The following is a 12754-nucleotide window of genomic DNA, read 5'->3' as shown; positions in this document are numbered from 1 at the left end:
AAAATTCTTGTATATCTTCAATACGAAAGGTCATAATTTTCAAATGATGGATGGCTTTTCCTCCCAGCTACATACACTTTAAGTACATATCATTAGATTTATGAAGTTTACTTCGAGGACTGTTATAAGAAATATAAATTTTTAATAATTTGATAAATCAAATTATTTGATATCAGAAAGACAGTAGTGAGAATGCAATCTGGTATGATGCAAATGTTGCCATAGTTACACTGGCCATATTGACAGTCTATGCACCTCCCCCACAATTTATCCCATAAAAAATGAACTGATTTTGAAATCGGATAAAAACTCTGACCATCACCTGTTTCAAAGGGCAGCCTGCAAAGGGAAGTTATCAGTGGTACGCCCTCATTATTCTACGACAAACGATAGATTTGTTGCAATACCAAATAGGACCTGAATTCCAAACGGTATCAAAGGAGGCGTTGTACTGCCCTCTGTGCGGTGGCAAACACATGTTTCAATCTGAAAACGGTATTTTATCAGGCCTTGAAGGCTATTATCATCGTTCCAGCCGTGTAAATACAACAATACAGCGATTTGATACACACGGAAATTTTGCTCGTGGCATAAGCTATGGTGAGACCAGCAATGCCTTTTTAACAGAAAGTAAACAAAAACTCTATTCTAACGTTAGCAGTCTTGTTCCATGCTTCAGTTCTATGAAGCCACATAAAGAAGCTTAAAGAATACACCGTGACAGCGTGTAGGCCCTAACCAAACCATGGATTTATTATTTTGGAATAAACTGTAACTAAACTTGGAGTGAGTCGAACCGGTGACTACTTCAGTGGCAGTCATGGACACGAGTGGTAAGTTAATTTATTTTATAAAACGTGTAGGCCTAAATAGTGTTGACAAATTACATCTTCAACTGCGCCAGCGAGTGCGCGACTGTCTGTGAGTTAAGAATTAGGAAAAACAAAACACAGGGCCTAATCAATGAGGGGTTTTATCCTCATATCTCACAGTTGTTCCGTAGGCCTACCTTTCAGACATTCCGAAAATACTTTCAAAACTTTGTACTAAGATTTGGTCACGAAACATTAGCATCGTTCTTCTACTAAGTCTTAAATTTGTTGAAAAATCTATTTAAAAATAGGAGGTTAACGAGAACCAAAACATTAAAGGAGTATTTCGTGATCCTAGCATTCTCTTTTTATGACATTTTTCACGATATCCACGAAAAAACATTATTCCCAAAATTTCAGTTGATTCCGATTTTGCGTTTGCGACTTACGCATGAATATGAGAATATGTGTACACTGCTCCATAGACAATGTGTTGTAATTTCGTACCAGAATGTAATTCAAATTTGACGATATTTTTGCTAAACGAATTAATCTGCAAGAAATCTTTTGTACGTATGTGGCTATGTATCCAGTGATATAAAAATCTCAACTTTTTTTGAGAAAAGTGATGGGATGAGGCTGTGGATCACGAAATGCCCTTTTAAATTTTATACGGCCTTACTTGCCATGCTTGCATATCGAATACTGAATAGATATTTAGCCTACACACTATACAGATTCATAAACTGGGATCCCAACACAAACACCTGTCTCCCACGTAACAGGGTAGCATCTGCTATGTAATTTATTGACTGATACTGCTATTTTACTTGGTAGGATAGAGCTTTGTGTAAACTTATACATGAGCTGGACAAACACTGCAGATACCAGCTAACGCTTATCAATATCCCCGGGATCAATATAATGCTACCGAATCCAAAGGCATCATGTTTTACCTTAGGCTATCATTTTCTTCGGAAGTGGGGGTCATAATGTTTTGGAAAGAAAAACAGGGGGTCTTAAAATTTTTGATGACCAAAATGTAGGGAGTCACAAGATGACCACAGATAGTGAGCATCAGGGGCCCATGGACAAGGAGCAGTACGGGCCCTTTTAACCAGGGCGGAATTTACCTTATGGGGGCCCTGGGCCAGGCCACAATTTGGAGGCCCCGAACTCACGTGCCGAAGAAGGCATGTGCACTCAAGTCAGTGGCCAAGTTTGGTTTACGTATAATATAGAGGGGGACTAACATAATTCTTCCGATGTTACCAGGACATTTGCAAACTATGTTAACCCCAGATCAGCATGAATTTTGCGATTTGAATGCGCGGAAAATTTTACAATTTTGCCCTATTTTGGCCAAAAAGCATTCTGTTATTGGGATTAAAAGAAAGATGCGTATGGCAATTTTGGGGGCCCTGGACAGGCCCATCTGGCCCAATGGTAAATCCCGGTGGTAAATCCGACCGTGTTCTCCATTATCAGCCCGTGCTTAATTTTCGCTTTTGGCTTGGGGCCCGGGGGGGGGGGGTGTCATAAAAGTTTTGTTGCCGTACGGTGGATCGCAATTTTATTGACGCCGACTTTTTATAAATTTGGGACCCCCCTTCCGAAGAAAATGATAGCCCCTTAGGGGTTGTGCAATGATTATGAGCCTGGGGCCTGGGGAAATTGGGGAGGACCGGTTGGGGCTAGACTTTTTTGCAAGCCAAAAGGGGAGGAGAGAAAGCAATTTTTGACAGGTCAGAGGGGGGGGGCAGGGGACAGGCGAATTTATGGAACATTTACGGGCTTTTAAATGACGCGTCTTTTATAGGAAATCAATACATAAACGATGCAATACTACACTCGCACTATATTTATACTATAAGTATTATCCACACAATTTCAGGTTTAAAAATTGGGAACCCAAAATTTTGGCGTGTGTTTAGGAGGGGCCAGGTCGGGGGGGTGGAGTAATTTTGGAATTTTTGGTACGCCGAGAGAGGGAGCGGAGATGCAAGCAACTTTTGGTACGCAGTTTGGGAAATTTTACCCCCGGTTTATAATAATCATTGCACAGCCCCTTAAAGTAAGATAGTGTGAGCTCGTCTTGTTGATGATTGAAAGCCCCTTTATTTATTCACCGTTTCACCCATTATTACCACTGTTTTCACACATGTTTTGCCTATTAAAATTCAAAATGTAGGTTAAGCTACCAAAGGAAGTGTCTCAGAGAGAGTTGTCTCTGGATCAACAACAAAATAAACACCCCAGAAATCTTGGAAGACAGCCTAAAAAGACTCTGTCAGCTTCTTTCAAGAACTTTTCAAAATCGTTAAAGTTTGTTGGCCCTTTTATAGGTTCGTAAAAAGGGTCTAAGCCAAAATATCCTTATTTGCTTCATGGTTTGTAAGATTTCTAAAACATCAAGAGTAAAGTTACGAAAAATGTTTTGTGGGTAAAAATCGCGTTTACCTGCTGAATGCACCAATAATCATGATAATGCCGATAATCGCGTCTGGTTTCCGCATTATGTAAAACAAAGCAACACGATATTGTTGTTTTGTACTGTAATTTGCATCACAAATTTTCTCTCTTTGCCTTGTTGTAGATTTTCTCTCTTTGCCTTGTTGTATTTTCAACATAACAATAAACCATGATGTCGGCAAAGCCACTTTGCACCCCGTTTTGAGGTCGGGATCAGTGGCGGCGCAAGGATTTTTTTCGGGGGAGGTAGGGGGAGGGGGGGGGAGGGCAAAGTGAATTTCAGTGGAACCTTTTTTGGAAGCCTTTTCTAAGACGCCTAAAACATTGTTTTTGCTCACACCATCTATAAATGAAATATATCCTGGGCCATACCGAGGCAATGAGAAAAATATAAGCTTTCTTCTGATACCATGTAAAATCACAGTTTTGATGACAAAAGGTGAGGGACGAAGCTGCCCATGGTCACACCCCTAGTGTAATGTTTTAATGCAAAATTGTCATCATCTATGCATGCCGGCATCGCGCTTAAAAATATCTTTAAGAAAAAAGAATAAAGAATCCATGGTAATTTACAAGACAATAGTGAGACACATTTAATAAAAATGTAAAAAAAAAATGAAAATGATCAGGCCATGTTTCTCAAAATACTAAGCCACAGAATTAAAACGGGTTTTAATCTGTGGGCTAATCCAGCTTTGTATCATCCGTGCCAGCATCATCACGTTTGGTCTTTCTACTAAACATCTAAGATACAAGAGATTACTCCCGCCACACGGGCGACAGATTTGTTCACAAAAATGTTAATTTCTATTATTATACACTGCAAAAAAGTATCTATGAAGAAAATTATTGTTGAGATAGCCGTTTGAAAAGTGTGATTTTAACATAATCTGACTGTAATGTATATAACCTGTCAACTTGAGACCAAAATATATATCACACGGAATTTTCTTATAAAGGCATTGTGTTGCCGGTTCATTACACATGTTAACATTATCTTCATCATTACATTCTAAAAGTGTTATAGGGCACATAGTCGTATTTATGGACCATGTAATTCATTGTGCATGGCATATATACTTTGGTCGAAAAATATATTTGAACATACCTTGAACATACCTTGAAATCCACACTTGTATTAATTATCGTACGATTGTAATTTAAAATCGTCACTTGTATTTAGCCCGGGGTATTTAGGGCGAGGGATCAAGATATAACAATTCAATTTGACAAAATGAATCAAAATTTCCTGGCAAAATTTCTTGTGTCATTCCGGCAAATTCCGGGTATGTCATTTGCGTGTGAACATGGTGAAAGACTGACCTTTCTGTCGTCGCTTCATTTAATCGGTGATATCATTTTACTTCTATTATCTAACCAAAGTATTCTAGTTTTCATCTAACGTATACACTATGGACCACAATGGCCTCATCCCAATGACATAATTCAATAACCTCAATTCAAACAATCATAGTGCAAGTATGACCTCAAGTTGCAGAGTATGAGGTTTTGTACCCAAATTTTCAAAGGTCATTCAATGAATGTACAAATGTATTGGGGTTAAAAATCGTGCCCTGATAGATCACATGTTGTGGATCCTAGTGATAGGAATTTTAAATGATCACCCAATATCCTGAAGTTAATTGTCACGCCTCACTTTCTGGAATCAAGATTGCGTGACTTAGGGACCGTCCAATATTTTCGCCGGGGGATGGGGGGGGGGGGGGCCACAAATTTGTTGTTGATCTTGAGGTGGGAATCTGAATGTATAAGGTGGTAGTACACCCCCTGATAAATTTTGTGATTAATTTTGCATTTTTCTCAAAAAATAACTCGGTACACACTGGTAACAAAAGTTATGTGTATATTACAGGGGCAAGGAATCCAATTACTTTCCTGAAATTTCAGTGATTCAAGACAAGTGGTTCATTATGTTAAGAAATGAGGTGCATTCTAGCGGTACCTCTTTTCGCCAGCCCATTCAGGGGCTGGTACCTGTTTCAGGTTTGGGGTCAGTTTACTCAAGAGATTATATTTTAGTGGTATTGGAATGATTTTTTTTTTTACTTTTTGTGGTTAAATTTTTTTAAAAATATTTTAGTTCGATTTGTTAGGAAAAGTAAGTATGTTTTGCCGTTTCAACGAACGAAAACGAGTGAGTATTACCAAAGTTATGTTTGAACTAATTAATTATGACTTTAAAAGTTTAAAGGCCTAAATGTAACAATAATAGTTAATATATATAGCATCATATGGTCAGCAGAAGAAAATCTGACATCACCTATGATGTCATATCAGTGTCCTTGACCGGGGTCCTTACTCCTTGACCACTGAACAGCGTGATTTCATGTTGCTAACAGATCTATAGAATCAAAATCTTCATCATATCCCGGATCATATCACAGATTCTCAACAATCTGTGATCATATGGACCATATTGAGGTGAAAGTAGTTATCTATCATATCCCGTGTCGTTTTATGGATAAAAATGACTCAAAATGTTATTGATGAAATGGTTGCTATCATAAACATCAGTTTTGTCTTTTCAACGGAAAAATCCGATGCAAAATAAAGTTTTTAGGGCCTAGCTATAATATGGGCATAATTTATGCATATAGTATTGAACAATGTACCCCATTTGACATGCACTTATAGATAAATAAATTGTCTTACTTTATTAATTTAATAACTTCTTTATTATAAATAAAATGACACATAACTATTTGATTCATAAAATTACATTCAACAAAATGATTGAAGAGAAAACACACAAGGCACTAGGCAGACTGTTATAGAATGGAGTATGTAAGATGCCATGTCCATAGCTTCGCAGGAGTTTCCGACTAGCAATCAACATGATCAGCACATTCAGAAAAACACAGTTTAAGAGTGAAGATTGTAGTGAGTAACCAGTCCTTTATAAATGTGCTGGCCACTATCTATTATAATATAGTAGGCTTAAACTATACATTGCGAATTAATTAAGTTATTTTAAAATAAAATGTACATGTAAGTTAACTCAAACCGGCAGTGTATATATCGAAAGCAGTGAAATCGGACATTCCTAAGCGAAGATATTGAGTTCGTAAGTTCTGGTATTACAAAATTGGAAATTGAGATATCGTGGGTAAAAAGCTGAAAAGACAAAAAACCCAACGACAACAACAACAACAACAACAACAAAACAAACAGACCAGAACAATTTGGAGTACATGTAATGAATTAAAAGAGTTGACATGAGATTAGGAATTAATGTTTTCTGCTGTTTCAGTGTGCATGTTCTCATCGTTGATGGTTTGGTGGACTGTCATGTAGATGTAAGCGTGATCCTAAAAATGCCTTTCACATTGACCAAAACTAATTACAAGACCTCTTCTACATTGAGGCTGGCTTTCCTTTTAAAGGAATTTTATCTTATCATAAATAACGTACCACTTGTCTTGAGTCACTGAAATTCCAGTGTAGTAACTGGATTTCTTGCCCCTATAATATACATAACTTTTGTTACCAATGTGTTATTATTTTTTGAGAAAAATACAAAAATAGTCACAAATTTATAAGGGGTGTAGGGAGAAAATCAGAAAACAAAGGCGAACCCGAAAATTGTGAACGGTCGCCGGGGCCCGACATAAGGGGAGGGGGCGTGAAAGTTTTAATTTTTAATGTTTTAATTTCTCACCTCCTCCCTTAAAAATAAAATATTGAACGGTCCCTTAAAAATTGGAACATTGCTACTGTTTCTATGTTTTATTTGATCAGGATTTCTTTCAATGATTACGTCATCTCTGTTATCACACCGCTTAGCAAAGCAAACTCTTATACTGTAAGATTTAATGAATAATATGTACATAACCCTGGGCCCAGGCCAACGCAGGTTTGGCTGGTTTACTTCAAACAAATTCGGAAATACAAAATTCGATATCCACACAGCAAATATTTTCCAAATATTTCCAATAATTACCTAGCTGGGGGGTTTACGCTGGGGGGTTTACACCCCCAGCTAGGTATTGTAATCGTTCGGGTTCTTCCGCTGGAAACAAACCACTGTAATCTTCCCGTTTTCTTCCGCTGGCAACTAAGTGAAAATGCACATGTTTTTTTTTGTTACCCTTTGAGTATGAAACCCTGACTTGATGCTATGTAAGAATTATTTGACTAGTGAAGATATGGTTTGGTCTTTTTGAATCATTGTTTTTCTAAAGGAATGAATGTGTTTGTTAGTTTGTTACTGTAATTTGTTATTTAACCTAAGGCACTTAATTAGTTGAAAAGGTAATTAATGACCTGTTGTTTCTGCAAGCCCAGGGAATATATGTGTGGGAGGATTGATGGCTAATATGATTTTGGATGTAGTTAGTTGGAATTGAAAGGTTGTTGCAGAAAACTTGGATAATAGTGACAGTAGTTTGTGTAGGAAGCAATAGTTGAAATAATGGCATATGGGCACATGAACAAAGTGAATAACTTTAGGTGATTGCAAAGCCAAAGGTTTTCTTTAAGGTTGAATGTCAATGCAGTGGAAATAAGCAGTAATGGCATATTTATATAGGTTTTTTAATAGAAATTTGATTTTTGATATGAACCATGCAGGTGTGTTAAAGGCACTCCTTAACAGTAATTGTAGTATAAATTTATGGGTTTAATATTATGTTTACTATTAAAAGTACTAGTATTAGGCTCTGGCTTATCTTTTGATTTTGATTTTGCACCCGTATTTTACAGACTTTGGTGGTATGTTTGGAAACAGGGGATTAATGAGCCAGGCTTTAAAATTTATTTCTGTATGGTTATGTCCGACCTCTTTCTTTGTATTAATGAAAGTGTTCTCTGGCCTCTTTCTTTGTAATGAATGTGTTTTTGGCTTGATTAGTAATTCCAATGTTAGTACTGGTATATGAAACTATCAGATGTGTTTCCTTTGCAGTAGGAACTTTAATTCTTTCAGTGCCATTATCATGGCATATTTACAGGCTCTATGTTTTGCTTAAGTAAATGATTGTTGGGGATTTTCTTGTCTTCTGATGTTAGGGTTTTTTGTTTTATACTTATATCTTAGAGTATGTATCTTATTTTGTTTGATTAAAAACATCTTGCATTAATATATATTTGAATCCCAGTTCCTATTAAATTTGTGTGGTTTAAAACATTAACAATTGGTGTTCTTGTATTTTACAGGGAAATTAAACATGGTTTAAGATTATGCGCAACACAAAAATAGCTTGCAAATGGAATAGACCTACATGAATGCGGGACATGAATTCATTTGTTTTCCCTACCTTTTTTTGTTTGTTTATGAAGTTGGGGAAAATAGTATAAAAGCCTTTAAAAGTCTAGTAATTGGTAACTGTAAAAGAAGTACAGGAACCTTCATGATACCTCCGAGTCCACTGGGTATTATACTGTGCGTGCGCGGCAGCACTATTGTGGTGCCACATTACATTTGATGTAGTATATATGTCATGGACTGTAACATTTGAGCTGTTTAAGGGGTCAATGGGTCAGGGTATACAAGTAATATTGTAAATAATTTGTATTGCACAACCTTATGCCCTACAACAAGTTAAAACTGCATTTCTAAAAGGTTTCAGTGTTAGATGAATTGGTCACTGCATCGTGGTATGATAAAATTCCTTCTATAATCTGTGGATAAATGTTTATAATCTGTGAGTTAATGGATCATGGTTATCACCCATTTGCTGTTTTCTGTAATCATGGTGATCTTGAATGAGAAATACTAGCTAGTACTAACAAGGTAAGACTGATCATAGTTTAATTAATTTAATTCTATAGTGATAGTTACAGGACTATTCATGGGTATTGGAATAATTCTGGTAGACCCTGCGCACAAGTATAACCCTAACCCTAAGCAACCCCAATTATAACCCTAACCCTAATCCTCACCGTTTATAAACCTAACCCTAATCCTAACCCTAATTTAAATTTAAATTATAAGGGGCTGTCATTTTCTTTGGAAGGGGGTCATGAATATACTGGGGAGTGGGGGTCATAGAATTTTTAGACCAATTATAGGGGGTTATAATTTTTCAACACCCAAAATAGGGGGTATAGAATTATTAAGGGCTGGTGACTCAAACTTTTCGCGCGCTGTGCATGTATTCTTGCACACAATCTTTCATTATATAATGCAGATATTTTGCGCATATAGCGCGCCTTCCTTACACACACAATTAAATTTTAACGCACTCCACACACTTTCTTTGCTCTAAAGTTTTGATGCGCTCCTCGCCTTTGTTCCGGCAATGAATAATTTGTCTTGAGTCTGTGTAGGTGGAAGTGGGTGGGGGGGGTCATAAAAATTTCGACCCAACATAGGGGGGGTCTAAAAAATTGTGCCCGCAATAGGAGGGTCATAAAAATTTTACTCCGGTCACCGACCCCCCCCCCACCCGACGAAGAAAATGACATCCCCCTAACCAAACCCTAAAACACAGGGTGCACAGGGTAAACCAGAATTATACCTGGGTAATAATAATAATTCCTATTCATGTTTTAGTCCAAGACACAATCCCAGCAAACACAAAATGTTTTCGACATCATTCACAAAAGGTTATAAAAGGTTGTCAGAAAACGTTTAAATGTCGGGTTATATAAAGGGTATATTAAGGTTATAAAACGTTTTCATAACCTTAAAAAACATTTTATGATATTCTACTGCTCAGCAAACAAAATGTTTTACAAAAACATTTAAATGTCGGGTTATATAAAGGGTATAAAAACATTTTAATAACATTCCAAAAACATTCTTGAAAACTTGATACAAAACATTCTAAACAGAATGTTATTTTGGGGTTGAAAAAATATTTTGCGAAAAATGTTTGCCCAAAATATTTTCAAAAACGTTTTAAAAACATTTTCATGACCTTTATATAACCCGACATTTAAATGTTATTGAAAGGTTTTGAAAAAAACATTTGAAGAACATTGTTGTGTTTCCTGGGTTCAAATATTTTAACATAATGTTATTTTAGTATTGACACAATATTTGGCAAAAATGTTTGCAAAAATAGTTTACAATAACATTTTTGAAAACATTTAAAAATATTGTTGTAGTGTGTTTTCATACAAAACGTTTTAAAACGTTATCATGACCTTTATATAACCCGACATTTTAATGTTATTAAAACGTTTTTACCTAAACCAAAAGCCAAAATATAACTTATTTAAAACGTTTTTAAAACGTTTTTGTGTTTGCTAGGATGTTTATCATCACCGTTCAACATCTTTATTACCACTCCCGTTTACTAACTGCTCCTGTTTACTCTACTACATTGTAGCTCCCTTTAGTTTTGAATAAAATAAACACACTATCTGTGGTCATCTTGTGACTCCCTACATTTTGGTCATCAAAAGTATTATGCCCCCCGTATTTTTTTTTTTCCGAAAATTTATGACCCCTGTATATTTGGGATCCTCCTTCCAAAGAAAATAATAGCCCCCTAAGGGGTATTTATGGGGCTCAAACTCAGTGACAACAAACCTCACAACCAGGGGGACATTTTGCAGGGGTCATGTCAAATCTTAGAATTGCTGCATTTTCTGGCAATATGTAGGGGGTACGGAGCTCAAACTCAGTGACAATAAACTTGATGAGAAGAGTAACATTTTGGAATATTTTGCATGGATCAGGTCAAAGGTCAGCTGGGGTCAAATCTTCGAAATTCAATATCTGGACATCTGTAAGGGTACGGGGCTCAATCTCGGCGACAACCTCATGACCAGGGGAACATGTTGGAACATTTTGCAGGGGGCAGGTCAAAGGTCAGCTGGGGTCAAATCTTCGAATTTCAATATCTGGACATCTGTAAGGGTGCCGGGCTCAATCTCGGTGACAACCTCATGACCTGGGGAACATATTGGAACATTTTGCACGGGTCAGCTCAAAAGACATCATTCTGGGGCCAAATCTTAGAATTGCGTTATCTGGACATCTGTAAGAGGTACAGGGCTCAAACTCGGTGACAACTCATGACCAGGGGTGAATTATGGAACATCTTGCAGGTGTCTGGTCAAAGGTCATCTGGGTCAAATCTTAGAATTGCATTTTCTGGACATCTGTGAGGAGTACAGGACTCAAAACTCGGTGACAACAAACCTCATCACAGGGGAACATTTTTGGAACATTTTGCAGGGGTCAGATACCTCCACAACACCAACATGCCCCAGCTAGGTTTGTGGTCTATGACCACCATTTGCCTCTAGTTTTATCTTATAACCATCTACTGTTACGGGTGACATGTACTAAAAAACATTTTATTTTCTAAGTGTTTCTGTTTGTACATTTCTGAATATAGGCCTACATCAGTATTTTATGCTTTTTATCTCCAAAAGTTTGCAATAATATTTAAATGCATATTTGCCTTTCTAATTCAAAAGGTTTTGATGTTCTCGAGATATGGGTTTAACTGTCAGAAAGCAAATCGTGTCGACACTCCAAGACCCACTTAAAATGCCTTTCAGTAATTATGTGTAAAATGTAGTTTACCTATACCCACTTCACGTATGGAATAATTAGCAATTATTATTCATAAAACATTGTAAATATATAACCCGGATATATGATTGTAACTCGATTACTTAAGGGCTGGGGTATGAACGTTTGGACTGTGGGACATGAGAGCACATCAGACATATCGAATTGCATTCTGAATACGAAGAATGTCTTTCTGATGACATATAATTTAGATTTTTTTTTTTAATTCGTGATATAATACACATTTTATGGCAAATGATTAAAAATTGATATTTAGCAGTCCTCGAAGTAAACGTTCTACATGTAATGATATCTATACTTAAAGTGTATGCAGCTGTTTTTTTCCACAAAAGACCTATTTTTTTTGTATTTGGGGAAAAAAATCCATATCTTCAATACGAAAGGTCACAATTATCAATTGATCGTCGGCTTTTCATCCCAGCTCCATGCACTTTAAGTACATATTAGATTTATAAAGTTTACTTCGAGGACAGTTAAAGGCCTATATCAAAAATTTTAAAAATATCAAATTTTAATAAATTGTCATAAAATTTGTATTATATCGGGAATTTCACAAAATCTAAATTATTTGATATCAGAAGGACATTCCTTGTATTCAGAATTCGCTATGTCTGATGTGCTCTCATGTCGATCCCACAAAAAATACTGTCGAAACTTTCATACCAGAAGAGCCCTTAACAAATGCCAAAATTTTCACCACAAGTATTTGTTCGATTTTTTTTCTCGAAATATTAAAGCAAGAGAAGCTCAAAGGTTCACGCTTCAATATTTTGAAAATATATAGGCCATGATGCTTTGTTTCATGGTTTCATCTATCGTGTTGATATCAAGAACTCCGTGTTTATACTCGAATCCCGAGGCAGATGATCACTTTCATGCACTGATTTGGTCCCGTTGAAAAGCATATGCTGAATAATTCTAGGTATGGGGCCAAGTTCTTTTGGTTGAAAGTGCCAGT

General features: G+C 36.5%; 1 protein-coding gene across 1 annotated transcript in view; it reads left to right on the top strand.

Annotated features, from left to right (window-relative positions):
* Nucleotides 1–735: 735 nt before the first annotated feature.
* The window catches only part of LOC140168168 (myosin light chain kinase, smooth muscle-like), a 145531-nt gene continuing 133512 nt past the window's right edge, over nt 736–12754 (top strand). Inside the window, exon 1 of the mRNA XM_072191497.1 lies at nt 736–833. Within this exon, the coding sequence (XP_072047598.1) occupies nt 821–833 (13 nt within the window). The 5' untranslated portion in view covers nt 736–820. The remainder of the gene's footprint in view (nt 834–12754) is intronic.

The sequence above is a fragment of the Amphiura filiformis genome, chromosome 13, assembly GCF_039555335.1.
Source record: "Amphiura filiformis chromosome 13, Afil_fr2py, whole genome shotgun sequence".
NCBI lineage: Eukaryota > Metazoa > Echinodermata > Ophiuroidea > Amphilepidida > Amphiuridae > Amphiura > Amphiura filiformis.
This window is presented reverse-complemented; position numbering and strand designations above follow the sequence as displayed.